The sequence below is a fragment of the Lacerta agilis genome, chromosome 12 (genome assembly GCF_009819535.1).
Source record: "Lacerta agilis isolate rLacAgi1 chromosome 12, rLacAgi1.pri, whole genome shotgun sequence".
Taxonomy (NCBI): Eukaryota; Metazoa; Chordata; class Lepidosauria; order Squamata; family Lacertidae; genus Lacerta; species Lacerta agilis.
The window spans coordinates 10,831,333-10,849,013 of NC_046323.1; the positions used below are offsets into that span (position 1 = coordinate 10,831,333).

General features: G+C 41.6%; 1 protein-coding gene across 1 annotated transcript in view; it reads right to left on the reverse strand.

Annotated features, from left to right (window-relative positions):
• CDCP1 (CUB domain containing protein 1) overlaps window positions 1-17,681 on the reverse strand; it is a 36,743-nt gene that overhangs the window by 6,499 nt on the left and 12,563 nt on the right. The window contains exons 2-6 of the mRNA XM_033165689.1: window positions 9,067-9,267; window positions 6,870-7,223; window positions 4,521-4,883; window positions 3,118-3,330; window positions 975-1,361 (exon numbers count right to left, since the gene is read on the reverse strand). Coding sequence (XP_033021580.1) covers window positions 975-1,361; window positions 3,118-3,330; window positions 4,521-4,883; window positions 6,870-7,223; window positions 9,067-9,267 — 1,518 coding nt within the window. The remainder of the gene's footprint in view (window positions 1-974; window positions 1,362-3,117; window positions 3,331-4,520; window positions 4,884-6,869; window positions 7,224-9,066; window positions 9,268-17,681) is intronic.

The following is a 17,681-nucleotide window of genomic DNA, read 5'->3' on the forward strand; positions in this document are numbered from 1 at the left end:
CTGCTCTGGTTTGCCAGAAGCGGCTTAGTCATGCTGGCCACATGACCTGGAAGCTGTACGCCGGCTCCCTCGGCCAGTAACGCGAGATGAGCGCCGCAACCCCAGAGTCGTCCGTGACTGGACCTAATGGTCAGGGGTCCCTTTACCTTTACCTAGATCAGCAGCAAAACATGCTGTGGAAGATCTAAGCTCGCTCAACAGACATGCTAAACTCTCCTTTGATAAGTAAACCCATGGCCCCTTTCCCAGACCCTTCATTTCTCTCCCCCCCCAATTAATTTTTATTAGTTTTCAATTACAAAAATCCAAAATACGCCTCATTATATCCATGTCAAATCACAATACCAAATCAAATATTAATTAATCAAATATCCAATTGTATAATTTTGGTGGCCCCCCGCGTGCTAGAATTACAGGTTTAATAAAAAAAATTATTTCTGCTTCCAAAGTCTTATTTAACCCAATTGTATTCCAATCATAATAATAGTCCCTTATTCAACAGCTGCAATATTTATGACTTCTATTCGTATTAATACATTCAATAATTTATTAATCCACGAGTGAAGATCTTTATCCTTGCTGCTGCGTGTAGTAATTATTTGTCCGTATTTTTTCTTCTTTCTTTACCAAATCACACCCCTTTATTTCATGGCAGTCTGATATTATTATTATTATTATTATTATTATTATTATTATTATTATTATTATTATTATTATTATTTTACAAAGCTCCCTCTCTTGCTCATGGATCCTTAACATATAACCCTTTCAGGTGACACTACCTATGCTTCCTTGCCATAATCCAAATTTTACTAGATCTCAGATATTGCACCCCCCAAAAAAGAATAACCACCTTTCAACCTCGGGATATTTAACATCAGTTCTGGAAAGGGCCTTTCACTGGGCTGATACAAGATTTTAACTTTCTTTACTTTTTGAATGCAGAGAAGGAGCGAAACAGAGAAGAAACTCACCTTGAATAACTGGCATGAAAAACAACGTGAGGTTCGGTTTCAGAGACTCATTGATCCACCTTTTGCCATACGTCTTAAGCATTACAGTGATGTTGTCTTTCATCTGAATTTTCTCAATGGCTCCACCAAGGCAGAAGACACCGAGTCTCAATGCCTTTTCTGGGGCGCTGCCATTAATGGAGTAACTATAACCCCCAGAGCATACTTGATTCTGGTTTGGGATATGTTGCTTAAGTTTCGAGGTTGGAGACCTGATTTCTATGATGGTGTCTGCTGGGGCCTGGAGTTTCCATGTAAACGTCTCAAGCAGGATTGGCAGCCAAGTAAGAAACGGCGGTACAACCAGAGGGAAGGGTCTCATCTGGCAGGCTTTGGAATTCCAACAGACTGCAATGAGAAAGACAAGCGGTTATAACCATAGGCTCCGGGCCAGAGAAACAGACGGGCTACCTATCCCCCTATAGAAGACACATGGGGTATCAAAGAGCTATGCAGAAATTTGATGAGTCTGGGAGAGAGGAGTCAAGGGAAAAGGCCTACTGGTGAGCAAGGAATTTTGCTAAGAGTCTGGTCAACCAAGGGGCTGTTGTAGGCTAGGGCTAGAGGGTGGCAGGGGGCGTACAAAAGAGGGGTGTAAGTCGTTGTGGCCAGGTCTCCCTTCCCTAGGAGGTCAGGTACCTAGGAATGTGGTCATCACAGGAGACAGATAAGTGACCCATTCAGGTGATTGTGGTCTCTAAACATGGGTAAGAAGAAGAAAAATATGGAGAAAGTCCATTTCACATGATGAACAATCTGAGGCCGAACACACATTCACTATAACATTTGTGGTGGGAGTCATTTCAGTTTATTTGTGTTTTTTTTTAAAATAAACTCCACTAATTTAAAGGGGGGAATTAAAACAGTGAAATAGTTATAGCATTATAAGAATATATATATATATATATATATATATATATATATATATATATATATATAAATGGAACCCAGCAAAAAGAGTTAAGACATTTTTTAACAAGCCTTCTTGGTAGTGGTGCCCGCTCTGTGGAATGCCCTCCCATCAGATGTCAAGGAAAGAAACAACTACCTGACTTTTAGAAGACATCTGAAGGCAGCCCTGTTTAGGGAAGTTTTTAACGTTCGATGTTTTATTGTGTTTTTAGTATTCTGTTGGGAGCCTCCCAGAATGGCTGAGGAAACCCAGCCAGATGGGTAGTGTATAATAAATAATAATAATTATTATTATTATTTAGTATAAAAATGTCATGGATCTGTGATCAGCAAGGGGGAGTGAGATACAAATTAAATAATAATAATAATAATTTATTTATTTATACCCCGCCCATCTGGCTGGGTTTCCCCAGCCACTCTGGGCAGCTTCCAATAGAATATTAAAATGCAATAATAACATCTAATAAATATACATATGTTCCCCCAGGCTTTGAGGTAATGAGTTTCCTTTACAGGTTGCTATTATGTAGTTACACTATTATGTTATCTTTCTTTTAAAGAAAACTGCTGAATATACATATTTATTGTGTTTTATAATGGTGCCCCCTGCCCTGCACTCATTGAGAGCAAGAGCAGTATCTAACTTAAATGACGGTGGTTGTAGTTAATAACAGGGCTGTAACACTGTTTCGTTTAAGGAGCATTTCACTCTATTTAAAAAAGAAAAGAAAAGCATGTTCGCTCTCATTAAGAGATAGATAAAACAAAACAAACAGTGGGATAAAATATGGCCCACTGCGAAGGTTATGTAGTCACCTGACTTATGACAGCCCTGCCCTTGTCAAAACCCCATGCTTTTAAAAATAATTAAGACAGAAGAGTAAGTTTAAAAGCAATGGCACCTGTGGAGACTGAGCTGCACTTTTGTTCTCCTGAAAAGAAAGTAGGACTCTCTGCAATCTGATAAAAGGTGGGAGACACCTTAGAGGCAAGTGGGAACTTGCATTCGCAGAACATATGATGGTGGCCCCATCAATTCTAATTAGTCAAGACTAATGAGCAGCAAAAAGACAGGTGACGAAAACAAACAGCATTTGGAAGTGCAAGTGAAAATAGGAATACATTCTTGTCGGATGTCTCCCCACCAAACACACGCTTTAAGAGAACTAAATTCCAGACAGTTTGTTCATACCTTTAGACTGCACAGCAGTCACCCTCACATTCTCTGTATTTTTACACAGTAAGGCGATGGTGTAACTGGAACCGGATACTAAAGTCACATTGGTCTCACATTTTTTACTACGGTTAATACAGATCAGGCATAAACTTCCAGGCTGTGTTGGCTTCGAAAATATTGTAAGATTTAAGTCCCTCTCTCTCTTTAGGTCAACTATGTAGGTTACATCTGAAAACAAGAAAACAGAGAAGATCGTTTAGAAGAACTGCATCACCTAGTCCCTGCCTTAAAAATAAGGAAATGGTGCAGCTATTGTTCCATGATTTGCAAGGTATAAAGAAGAATTTAAATTACTTAGGGGCATTATGTTTTGAAACCATTAAGCTGTTCACCTCTTTCTGATTTACAAGGACAGGTGAAGAAAGTTACCCCCTCTCTTGAATAGAACTGTGAACTACCTGAATTCTCCATATAAGCAACTGTCATGCCATATTAATGGAATACTTTATCAATCGGTGTGTCATCGATTGTGCGTCCTCCTTTTAAGTTTGTGCTTTTGTAAAGTTAAGTGACTTCAATGCACCAGCAGCCACAAAAATGTCCATTCGCTGTCTCCCCCTTCTTCCAACAGCAGTTTCCTGACACTGGCGACCATCTCCTTTGCAACAATCCCCCGAAGAGGAGACTGCCCCAAGGTTTGCATTTAACATGCTATTCTTCATAATGGTATTACCTCACAAACATAGTAAACTTTAGTTAGCCCAAAATACGGAATGGATGTCCAATGCCCCGGTCTAAACTTAATTTCTGACAGGGAAGTCATGTCGACAACAGCCTTCTAAATTCAGGAATTGAATTTATTATTAAACCCAATTTCCAATTGTAACCAATATATGGTACAGCTCAGACTCCATTCCTACTTATAGGCATGAAAATTACTTTACTTTTATTTATTTTTTGAGACCATCTTTCCTAGTACAGTTGTACCTTAGAATTCCGTTCGACTTCCAAAACGTTCGGAAACCAAAGCACGGCTTCTGATCGGCTGCAGGAAGCTCCTGCCGCCGATCGGTAGCCGTGCCAGACATTTGGCTTCCGAAAATCATTCAAAAACCCGAACACTCACTTCCGGGTATCAATTGTTTGGGAGCCGATTTGTTTGGGAGCCAAGGAGTGCGTGATCCAAGGTACGACTGTATAGTGTGGTGTTTATCCAAAAGAAAAAACAGTTGTCTGTATTATTAACCCATAGTGCATATTTTGCCCCATTAAGTTTTGCTGTGTACACAGGCGTGTGCTCTCTCTCTCTTTTACACACACACACACACACACACACACACACACACAACACAAGCTTAAATCAAAAGATCCATTAACCAAAGAAAAGAGAAAAGGAAAAGAGGGAATTGGTTACTTACTCTCTTCATTTTCAGGGCGCTGAACAAAAAGTTTAAAATGCAAATTGTGGGCCCCAGCGTCCTGCTGATACTGCTTACAGCCTTGCATGGAAAGGTTGAAATTACCAGCAAGAACGACAGACTGCCCCTCTTTGGGTGTCAGTTCTTGAGGTTGCTGCCCGGGTAACTGGTACTCGACTGTCTGAAAGTTCCGTTCACATTTTGCGGTGGTGTATTTGAGGATAGCTATACGTGCTCTTAAGTAGATTGGAATGACAAATTGCCACGCCACAAGTTCATTTTCTGGTAACCCCACCGGGTAGTTGGCCGACATCAAGGTTGCTTCTCCTTCTGTTTGAAATGTGGATTCAACAATGCACAATCCTATTTTAAACACAAAGGTGAGACAAGCATTTGTGAACATATACAATCACCGGCGAACCTCAAAATTATAAACTTGTTTGAACTAGAGAGTGGCTGCATTGCAGTCATTCTTCCCAACCCAGCAGTCACCAGAAACCTCAGGATAGTGAACCTTGCCTTGTTAGAACTGCTCTCACGACCAAGCTGGTGCCAGAGTTAGGCCCCCAAGAAAGAGTTTCAGTTACCTTTGACTGAGAAAGTATACCCAGACAGACAGACAGACAGACAGGACCACTATGAACATAAAAGAGAGCTTATGTGTTTAGTTTCTAAGGTGATATGTGTGTTGTATTCTTTCATGGGCAGGGCTTAGCTTGCAAGTTCTGGCTCAAGTGAAGACAGTGACACTGTGGTTTTTTGGGGGGTCCCTCAGTGCCAGATTTACGTGCAAGCTAAACAAGCTATAGCTTAGGGTCCCACTCTCTTGCGGACCCCCAAAAAATTAAAGGGGGAAAAACTGGATGTACATTTCCAAAATATAAGATAAAAAAACAAATAAAATAAAACCTACATACAGCAACAGTGTCTTGTGTTGTGTAGGTCCATAAATTAACATATAGCAGGCATGTCCAACAGGTAGATCGTGATCTACCAGTAGATTACTGGACGTCTGTGGTAGATCATGGGTAGATCACTGGCTCCCCCAAAGAAGCTTAACAACTTTCAACTTTTACCTGAATCCCTCAGAAACAGGGCTCTCCTCCTCCTTAAAAAAAAAACCTCAAGAACTTTGACCTGAACCCCCAAAAAGGGGGTAGATCACTGCCAGTTTTTAACTCTGTGAGTAGACCGCAGTCTCTTGGGAGTTGGCCATCCCTGCTGGCATATAGCATATATTCAACACAAAAAAGAGCGACAATTTGTTGTTGACAAAGGACAGCTGGACATTAAAAAGGGCCCCATTACCTTCAGTAGCTTAGGGCCTCATCAAACCTAAATCCAGCCCCAGGGTCCCCCCATATGTATGTGGGGCTGGTATAAGGTAACTTCCTCTTTATTCTGACTAAGCAGCTTTGGCTTACAAGAAAAACCCATTCTGTAGGGTCTGGTGGGCAGATTGAACCATGGGAATTTAGCAGGAGTATTATAGATCAATACACAGTCAACAAACAATACAGGTGAGAACGATCACCTATATATATATATATGGGGAAATTGGTCCACTATCAATTTGGTTAAAACGATTTTCAGTTGGTTCAAGGGAGGTTGTTTGAAAGCACACTCACATTACACAGGTAAAGTTTTTTTAAAAAAAATGAAGAGCAATTTTATCACAGGGCCCTTTCAAACAACCCTCGCCCTTAGGTGACATAGTTGTGAAAGAGAACTGCAACATGCTCGATTCGGAACACTGAAAGAAACACGTTATTTCCATTATGACAAAAAGAATAAATATATACCAGGTCTGCTTCTCACGTTACGTTTTGAGCATATAGGTCACACACACCTCTCTTTTAAAGTGTGAGAAGTAACATGTGCCTTCATCCCTCCCCACATCCATTCTTCTGGACAGGCCTTTAGGATTTTAGCTAGTCTGCATCTTCTCTAGATACGTGTAATACCATTCTTGTGTTACGCTGGCGCATTATTTAATATACAAATGCACACTTGTGTTTAAGAAATAGCCCAGTGCATTACTTTAACCCCTTCCATACTGCTTGCAAGTAGGCTTAGGATGCTAAATGAAGGTCAGGATTCTCCCTCCTTTCCTTTAAAAGCTATCTTCTTCCAATCCTGTCCTTCAGCACCTTCTCTGATCTCGCTCACCCACTGCAAAACCAGAAATGTCTTTTGAGAGAAACCTACTCCAGGAAGTTCCCACTCCAACCCACTTAGCAGAAAGTAAGCCTACAGAACCACACTTAAAGATAGTGTGTTAAAATGCTTTTTTATTTTCTTTTTTTGCTGACAACAGAGGCAAATCATAAGTAACCTCCTTATACTCACTTTGGATGGAGGACCTGCCTTCGAGCTTAAAGCCAGAGAGACTGACTTTAGAGTTCCATGGAAGCTTCAGGGTCATAATAACGCCCCCCTGAACCTTGATTCGTGACACAGTACCATTTCCACAGAAGTTTCCAATGTTGACTCTATTCGTATTAAGAAGGGTGCCAATGTTGTAAAGAACTTGGTCGGGGCAAGTCTCTCCAGGCAGAACTTGTTTTAAGAACGGAGAGAACTTCAGTTCAAGCCCATCTAACCTTTTGGCTTTAACGTTCCATATGAAGGTCTTGTTAAAGGGCAGGAACCCAGAAGGCTGAAGCAGAACGTCTCCAAAGGGACACGGTCCTCTCATACAATCTAGAAACACACAGACACACATAATGTAAGAAGGATCACCACACAAGACCGTCCAATTAAATCATAATCCTTTTTACTCTTGCATTTATGTTAAGAGCTTTTAGTAATTCTCTATGCACATTCTAAGGCAGGGTTTCCCAAACTTGGGTCTCCAGCCCTTTTTGGACTACAATTCCTATCATCCTGGACCACTGGTCCAGCTAGCTAGGGATGATGGGAGTTGTACTCCAAAAACAGCTGGAGACCCAAGTTTGGGAAACCCTGTTCTAAGCAAACAGTACTGTGAGGCACTCAATTTTTTTTTTTTTTACTTTTTCTTTAACAACCACCCAATCAACTTTATTATTTGAAGACTGAAACCCATGGTTGTGTCTTTACTGAAATCACTAATGTGGTGTTCAGTCTTAAAATCTTAGGCATTAGAACTTCTGGGAAATACGAGAATCAGGATTGTAGGACTGGAAGGGACACCAGGGGCTATCTAGTAGTCCAACCCCTGAAATGCAAGAATCACAATTAAATCAGCCTGGCAGGTGGCCGTCCAAGCTCTGTTTAAAAACATCTAGTGAAGGAGAGCCCACCAATTTCCGAGGTAGTCCATTCCAACGTCAAACAGCTCTTGCCATCTAATAGAATATAATACAGTATAAGGAGAATTGATTGGTTGATTGATGGATGGATGGATGGATTGATTGATATGAAGCCCATTTCAAACAAGCTTCACTTAGAGCTGGAGGTTCTAATCAGTTTAATTGACAGATCAATCAACTAAAAACATAGTTGATTAAACCATGGGCCAAGAGTTCTTAAGTGGGCACGTTGGTTTGTTTTATGAACCATTCTTGCTTTGGTTTTCCCCTGTGAAAAGCAACGGTCTGTAATTCTGCTTGCCACCCCTGGCCACGATCCATCACCCTCTAGCAAGGGTGGGTAGAGAAGCTTTAGTCGTTTCCAGCTTGGAGTTGGGGGGAAATAGGGGGTCATCCCTGTGGCTGCATCACACTCAAAAGTTGAGCTCAAATGCAGATGAAAATAGCCAGCCTGAGGCTGCCTGAGGCCAGGGCAACCTGCGATGGCGCTCAGAGCATCTTGTAGCCCAGCACCAAAGCAAGACCAATCCTTCTCCTTCCATTCCAAGAGAGAGGAGCTGAGCTGCACAGCACCAAGCAAACCCATTGCTCTTCTTCCTCTTCCCCTACTGACAAATCTGGAGAGGAGCAGTGGTGGGGGTGATTGTTACTGAACCCTATAGCAGTGCAGCAGAAAACCAGCAGAAAAGGAAAGGGTGGGATTCTGGCTTGGCAAACAGGGCCAAACAAAAACCAAAAAGGTTTTATAATTTACAAGTTCTTTAACATTTCCCACAATAGCTCAAAAAGGCCCTTGGTACGCGTACATTTTGGCTCCCGAACAATCGAAAACCGGAAGTGACTGTTCTGGTTTTCGAATGTTCTTTGGAACCCGAACATCTGACGCAACTTCCGTGGTTTCCGATTGGCCTCATGAGCTTCCTGCAGCCAATCAGAAGCCGCGCCTTGGTTTCCAAACGTTCTGGAAGTCAAATGGACTTCCGGAACAGGTTTCCTTCGACTTCCGAGGTACCCCTGTATAAAAACAACTAAATAATCAGTTAAAAGGAAGATGATTTATACAGTTAAGTTATTTCAGTTCAGATGACAGCCCCAAGCCCTTATGTAGCAACAAAAAGGATGATACTGTAACAAGCAGAAGATAAAATAACATTTACCCTTGTCATTTAGGCTTGCAGCATGTAGCTCAGGTTGACAAATATCCAAATTACTTTAAGAAGCTCATAAAAACTGGATAGCATAGTGCAACTTACCAATGTCCCTCTCAATCACCAATTCCCAATAATTCTCTGGCGATCCACAATCAAAAGTAAAGCGAAGCCACTGCCCAGAAGTTATTTTCCATTCGGAATAAAACTTGTTTCCTCTTACATCCAGTGCACACTTTCCTGGCCCTGCAGGTTTAATCTTAACTGATGTGTTGTCAAGTTGTTGAAGGGAGATTTCAAAGGAACCTGAAATGATTTTTTTAAAAAGCAGGTTATGTTTTTGGTTCCCGAGTGGTAGCCATACTAGGCTGTTGCAGCAAAACAAACAAAGATGTCTATCCTCCCCCCCACACCACCCCCTAATTCAAGACGAACAGATTTATACTGGAATAAACTTTCCCTAGATTAATGTTCACTTTACCCAATGAACCAGATGGTTGGTCATGAAAACTTACACCATAATACATTAGGGAGCAGCAGATTTTTTTGCTTTCACGCCTTTGATAAAAAGATAGCATGTACATATTCCACCCTCCCCCAATCCAAGGAAATACAATTTTCCTGCTTAATGTTTTAACTATTTAATACTTTAGTCTTAAGCCTTCAAAAAATAAAAGTATGGGTCTTTTCCGGACTATTTAAATAAGTATTATAGTCAAATTAAATGGGCAGAATTCAAGATTGGAAGAGCGGAAAACAACCGATAAAAAAAATTCTACCAGAGGATTGGGGTGTGTTGGGTTTTTTTGTAACTGATAAGAGTCTGATATATAATGTAGTAGAAAAGGGTTTGAGCATAAGCACTGCAGATGTGAGGGTGGGAAGAAGTCAATATATCAATGTGATTATTTGATGTGAAATCAATTTGTGAAACGTTGGAAAGATCTAATAAAAAAATAAAATAAAACAATACACAAGTATGGCTTGGAGAGAAGTAAATAGTCACACACACACACACACACACACACACACTCATTCATACACAGCTGCAGATCACCACCCCAAATCACTTCACATTCTGCTACAGAGCATCTTTCCCAGAGATTGTAAGGGCAGCGGCTGGAGGAAAAGAGATATCCTGTCTGTTCCTTGCCTGAGTAGAAGGTGTTTTTGCTCTGCCACGGAAACCTTTGGATCCAAACCAAAAGTAGATATAAATGGGAGAAGGGGGTACATTCGAACCCCACAGTCTTTTTCCCCCCCACCACTCCATTTCCAGATCAACAAAGAAATGCTGGGAAACACGTACAGTATAGAATCATAGAGTTGGAAGAGACCACAAGGGCCATCCAGTCCAACCCGCTGCCAAGCAGGAAACACCATCAAAACATTCCTGACAGATGGCTGTCAAGCCTCTGCTTAAAGACCTCCAAAGAAGGAGACTCCACCACACTCCTTGGCAGCAAATTCCACTGTCGAACAGCTCTTACTGTCAGGAAGTTCTTCCTAATGTTTAGGTGGAATCTTCTTTCTTGTAGTTTGAATCCATTGCTCCGTATCCGCTTCTCTGGAGCAGCAGAAAACAACCTTTCCCCCTCCTCTATATGACATCCTTTTATATATTTGAACATGGCTATCATATCACCCCTTAACCTTCTCTTCTCCAGACTAAACATACCCAGCTCCCTAAGCCGTTCCTCATAAGGCATCGTTTCCAGGCCTTTGACCATTTTGGTTGCCCTCCTCTGGACACATTCCAGCTTGTCAGTATCCTTCTTGAACTGTGGTGCCCAGAACTGGACACAGTACTCCAGGTGAGGTCTGACCAGAGCGGAATACAGTGGTACTATTACTTCCCTTGATCTAGATGCTATACTCCTATTGATGCAGCCCAGAATTGCATTGGCTTTTTTAGCTGCTGCATCACACTGTTGACTCATGTCAAGTTTATGGTCTACCAAGACTTCTAGATCCTTTTCACATGTACTGCTCTCAAAGGTATATGCACTTTTGTTACTGGAGAGAGTTTTGCAACGGCTGTTAAACACATACAGTCGTAGCTCGGTTGCCGAACAGAATCTGTTCAACTTCCGAAAACGTTTCACAACCAAGGCACAGCTTCCAATTGGCTGCAGGATCTTCCTGCACTCAATCGGAAGCTGCGCCGGATGTTTGGCTTCCTAAAATTGTTCAAAAACTGGAACACTCACTTCCAGTTTTCGATCGTTTGAGAGCCGAAACGTTCGAGTCACAAGGCATTTGGCTTGATCCAGCCGCACAGAGTGGCTAGGGAAACCGAGCCAGATGGACGGGGTATAAATAATAAATTACAACAACAACAACATATTTGTAGCCACTTTAACTATTGCTCATTTGTTGCTTAAAAAGTAAAAAAGGAACCACATGTGTACTGGCACACCAGACTATGAGAGGAGCCTAATGTTGGACAGAGGAGTCACACTGAACTGCTTCATTTGGGCCAACCATTCTGGGCCAATTTGGGCCAACCATTCTGTCAGGAAATAGCACAGTAAACAATTGCTTTTTGTACAGGCAAAAAGAAGAAAAAATTCCACTGTCGCATGAGCAAAACCTCTTTAAAAGCCAAAAGATCTACCCAAAGTAAGGCAAACACAGTCGAAAAGTGTAAGCAAAGATCTCCGCTCACTAAACATTACGGCCCATTGCATAAGCAAAGAGAAATACTTTCTCGACGTTCAGGAGGGTCAAATAACTTAGGAAGGATATGGTGAAATAAATATATATATATAACATTTCATTTATCAGTGCCGTTCGCAAGCACGGCGATAGCAATGATTCACGTCTTGCTTTTTTCCTTTCTTAAGCCTATGCATCTCTCTGCATGTACCCTTGCTAGGATTACAAGAAATGCAAAACTTGCTCATAAGGAGGGGAATTCTTTGCGTGTAAAAACCTCGGCTTAGCATGATGACACATCGGATGATGAAGTGAAGAAGGGCAAGCAAAAATCTCCCAACTACCACTGCACTTCCTTGCTCCGTCAAGGTGCACACACACGATGCAGGCTGAGTGCACGTCGTTCACTGAAAGCACATCACCTCCCCCAAAGAATGATGGGAATTATTTATTTATTTATTTATTTATACCCCGCCCATCTGTCTGGGTTTCCCCAGCCACTCTGGGAGGCTCCCAACAGAATATTAAAAACACAATAAAACATCAAACATTAAAAACTTCCCTAAACAGGGCTGCCTTCAGGTGTCTTCTAAAAGTCAGATAGTTGTTTATTTCCTCGACCTCTGATGGGAGGGCATTCCACAGGGCGGGTGCCACCATTGAGAAGGCCCTCTGCCTGGTTCCCTGTAGCCTCACTTGGCACTGGACGCTCCTTCAGCTATACTGGGCCGAGGCCGATTGGGGCTTGAAAGGTCAGCACCAACACTTTGAATTGTGCTTGGAAACGTACTGCGAACCAATGTAGGTCTTTCAGGACCAGTGTTATATGGTCTTGGTGGCCACTCCCCAGTCACCAGTCTAGCTGCCGCATTCTGGATTAGTTGCAGTTTCCAGGTCACCTTCAAGGGTAGCCCCATGTAGAACGCATTGCAGTAGTCCAAGCGGGAGACAACCAGAGATGCACCACTCTGGTGAGACAGTCTGCGGGCAGGTACGGTCTCAGCCTGCGTACCAGATGGAGCTGGTAGGCAGCCGCCCTGGACACAGAATTGACCTGCACCTCCATGGACAGCAGTGAGTCCAAAATGACTCCCAGGCTGCGCACCTGGTCCTTCAGGGGCACAGTTACCCCATTCAGGACCAGGGAGTGCCCCACAATTGCCTGCTTCGTGTTCCCCCAAAAACAGTACTTGTCAGGATTCAACCTCTGTTGTTTACCCTTCACAGAGCTGCAGTCCCCAGCACCCTTAACAAACCACAGTTCCAAGGATTCCTTGGGAGAAGTTATGCGCTTCAAATGTGGAACAGGGAAGGGGAAGAAGAAGAAGAAGAAGAAGAAGAAGAAGAAGAAGAAGAGGAGGAGGAGGAGTAGTTTGGATTTGATATCCCGCTTTTCACTACCCGAAGGAGTCTCAAAGCGGCTAACATTCTCCTTTCCCTTCCTCCCCCACAACAAACACTCTGTGGGGTGAGTGGGGCTGAGAGACTTCAAAGAAGTGTGACTAGCCCAAGGTCACCCAGCAGCTGCATGTGGAGGAGCGGAGACACGAACCCGGTTCCCCAGATTACGAGTCTACCGCTCTTAACCACTACACCACACTGGCACACCCACTTATGTATTCACATCTCCTCAGGGATGGCCAAGAAGCATCCTGGTTCTAGGCAGAGATGCTCATTTTATTCTTCATCATTCCCCGTACAAGATTCCCAACTCATTCCAACTTGCTGCAATAGCGAGTTCATTACTACTTGTTCAGGCCTGCATTAGCAGTAACTGGTGTTGACAGACGCGGCTGCTTTTGGTTTAAGACCCCCCCACCCCCACCCAGATTCAGGCAGTTCTTGCCTTAATAGGCTTTGCTCAGCCAGCCTCCTTACTTTCTTATCATATTCAGTGTTCTCACTATGAATTACTTCCAGGCTGTTGTTAATATCACATGCAAGGAAATTTAAAGATTGCCTCCAAACTGGAGCTATTTGCAGAAGATATTAAGTACCATGAGAATTATCTTATTCATATTCCTTGTAGTGTATGGGCCAAATTTAGACATTACACAGGAGAATCAAGCAACCGATAGGGTTTTTAAGAAGATGCTGGAGGCTGTGAATTTAATTAGAGGAATGGCAGAGGAAAGAGAGTCATCATTGAATTTTCAGGTAACATATTTTGTAAGTTCACAATGTGCTGTGCAAAGAATAATTTTGTCTGCCCTGGTGCTACTGCCAAGCAACCTGGAGGAATTAAAGAGAACATTTTCTCTCTACCCGCGCCATATGTAAATTTTGTTTTTAAAAGCACAATTTCACTTCATTTCTCCTGCTTCAATTCATATTTGTACCTTGGTTCTTCCTTCTGAAAAGAAACCCAAAGCGGCTGACAATAAATAAATCACAAATCAACAGCCAAGCTGTATAAACACATACAAAAAATAAATAAAACAAAATAAAAAATAAAAAATTCCTTCCAGTAGCACCTTAGAGACCAACTAAGTTTGTTCTTGGTATGAGCTTTCGTGTGCATGCACACTTCTTCAGATACACTGAAACAGAAGTCACCAGACCCTTATATATAGTGAGAGAGTGAGGAGGGGTATTACTCAGAAGGGTGGTGGGAATGGGTGATTGGCTGATGGGTGTGGAAAACCTGTTGACCACTGTTAGCGACTACAATTGGTCTTACAGGAAAAAGCAAGGGGTGAGATGGCTAAAGATAGCTTTGTCATGTATAATGAGATAATGAGATAAGAATCCAATGTCTTTTGTTCAGACCAGGTCTCTCCATGGTTTTAAGTTTGGTAATGAGTTGCAATTCAGCAACTTCTCTTTCCAGTCTATTTCTGAAATTCTTTTGTATTAAGACAGCTATTTTGAGAATGTCCTGAGAGATTGAAGTGTTCTCCTACTGGTTTCTCTGTCTTGTGATTCCTGATATCAGATTTATGTCCATTTATCCTTTATTATGATAAATAAATTATAAATATTGAATAAATATTTATTACGCCAAATAAATAAATAAATATTGAATAAATAGTTCAATACCATACCAGATCCATAATGGCAAACCAATGAATAAAACAGTTCCAGCAGCTGAACAGCAATATTCAGAGCAGCAAGAGTACATTAAAAACAAAGGCTTATACCTTTGGGCAAAGCTTGAAAGAAAGAACTCCAGAAATATGCTCTTTGATAGGGCCTCTGAATAAATAATACCAGATTTTAAAAACCAGCTATGGGAAAGAGCTTTAATACGTGTCAGAAACGTAGATAGCTTAACCTAAGGGATAGAGAATTATATTAATATGCAAGAGGGGAACTTAAATGATGCAAAAGCTAAATCATAACATTTTGAACAGCTGATGGTAGAGTTAATAGGCTGGCTGCAAGTGTTAAAAAAAGAGAGACAGTAGAAATAGCAGGCATGTTAATGACTTGTGATGAAATGATATGGAGAAAGCAAACAAACTATACAGCAAAAACAGCACAACAGTTCAGTTATGCAGGAAGACACGGCTTGCTAGGCAGGCACAAGTTGATCACAAGCCTCTAACACACCGCAAGGTATATCATAAGGTTCCTTTGAAGTTGTTCATAAATTCATTAGAATCACAGAATTGTAGAGCTGGGAGGGACCCAAGGGTCATCTAGTCCAACCCCCTGAAATGCTCTAGCCAAAGGTCGTGACGAACTTGTAGCAACAGTATTAATAAAAATAATACAGAACATATACCCATAATATAAGCCCACATCCATGATGTGAGAGAAATAAGGTACCAGAGGCAAGCAGAAAGCTTTAATCTAGCTCAAATTCAGATTAAATCAGCAAAACAATTTATAGTGATTTTATCTTAACTCCTTTTTAATGTCCGTCCCCCCCCCCCCACAAGCCGGTGCAGAGAGCCACTCTCTGTGTTATGAAGCTATGATTTTCACGCAGAAGAAACTGAACCATTTCTGCCAGGGCGTGCCTGCTTGCTTCTGAGAACAAAGGTTTCAGAAAGCGATTCCTTGGGTCTCCAGTACAGGGGTCAGCAAACTTTTTTAGCAGGGGGCTGGTCCACTGTCCCTCAGACCTTGTGGGGGGGCCGGACTATATATAGCTATATATATATATCTATATCTATATCTCTCTCTCTCTCTCTCTCTCTCTATATATATATATATATATTGGGGGGGGGGGAATGAATGAATTCCTATGCCCCACAAATAACCCAGAGATGCATTTTAAATAAAAGGACACATTCTACTCATGTAAAAACATGCTGTTTCCCAACCACCCGGGGGCCGGATTTAGAAGGCGATTGGGCTGGATCCGGCCCTCAGGCCTTAGTTTGCCTACCCATGCTCTAGTATGTATAAGGTGGGACCCACCCAGGTGACGAATTTTGAGAAAAATCATATAAGAAGTCCAGTGTTAAACACATGCAAACACTTGAACAGGGACTACATTTAAGCTGGCCACAATAACTTCTGGCTTGGCAAGATTCTCCCTTACTAATTGGCCTGACCAACCAATTAGTAGGATTTATGTTATGTTCAAAAATGGCATCAACTCTTTGCCCAAGACATTAGATTATTAGAATGGGATGTGTGCACTGAAGTAAAATATTGCTTTTAAGAACTGCAGTGCATTATAGAATCGTAATCAATATATGAGTGAATAAAGCATCAAAAGAGAAATTATGTGTCTGTCTTCTCTTGGGTCCATAAAAAGGCAATACTGGTGGCAACTGACTGCTGTATAATATCCCTTTTTAGTACAGTAGTACCTTGGTACTCAAACACCAAAAACCTGGAAGTAAGTGTTCCGGTTTTCGAACGTTTTTCAGAAGCCGAACATCTGATGGCTATCGTTTCTGGGGCGCCTGCACCAATCAGAAGCTGTGCCTTGGTTTTCGAACATTTCAGAAGTCAAATGGACTTCCGGAATGGATTAAGTTTGTTTTTGCTATTTATTTTGCATTTTTGGTTTTGAAGCTTTTTCGGTTCATTTGTTTTTGTGACTGTGTGGACCCAGTTCAGCTGCTGATTGATTGATTGATTGATTGTGTGACTGCGGAAATGGATAAAAGCCCCCCCATCCAAACAAGGACTATCATCAGTTCAGGTAAATTTTTTTTTTTTTTAATTTTTATCATCTACAGTACAGTCTTATTTATTTTATAGTACAGTACATTGATTATTGCTTTCATTTTATGGATCAATGGTATCACTAGATAGTAAAATTCATGTTAAATTGCTGTTTTAGGGGTCGTTTTTAAAAGTCTGGAACGGATTAATCAGTTTTGCGTTACTTTCTATGGGAAAGCACGCCTTGGTTTTGGAACGCTTTGGTTTTGGAACAGACTTCCGGAACAGATTAAGTTTGAGAACCAAGGTGCCATTGTATAATCAGGCACTCCAACCATGAAATTATGAAAATTGGGAAAATCAATATAGTCAATATTCACTGAAGCTCTGCACATGATGTGCCTCTGCCTAATTTTGAGAGATCCCTCCATATTTCACACAATAGCTCACCCAATTCAGGAGAAAGACCTTCAGGAGAGGCTTTTGGATGGCTGGACCTTTGGGGTCCACAGGATCTAGCAGTATAGAGGTCACCTTCCACCTAACCCCTGCCTCCAGTGTCCATACATTTTATATAGAGATTTTTTTTAAAAAATTTGCTTTTACATCGAGAGACCAAGGCGATACAACACGACTTTTGTAAAACAAGCTCTGCCACCACTACCACGTATAAAAGGAATGGAAGAGAGTAACCTGAATAGCCTTTGGTGCACGATAATCTTAAAACGTGCGCCTCAGTTTTTGGGTATCAGTATAACATTGCGCCCAGCAAAAAACAGTGGATGTGTGAACACTGCTAAACATGAGAGGGAGGCAGGCAAATTAATGACCTGTTCTTGGAAATTAGTCTAGCTCTTCTTTCAAATGTAAAGGAAGTGGTTGCCACACTCCAAAATCACTTTCACAGTTTATTCCACAATACCAAATGTGGGAAGAATATTGTGAAATCTTGTGTATGTGCACACTCACTAATGAGATTCGGTCTTCATGAACTA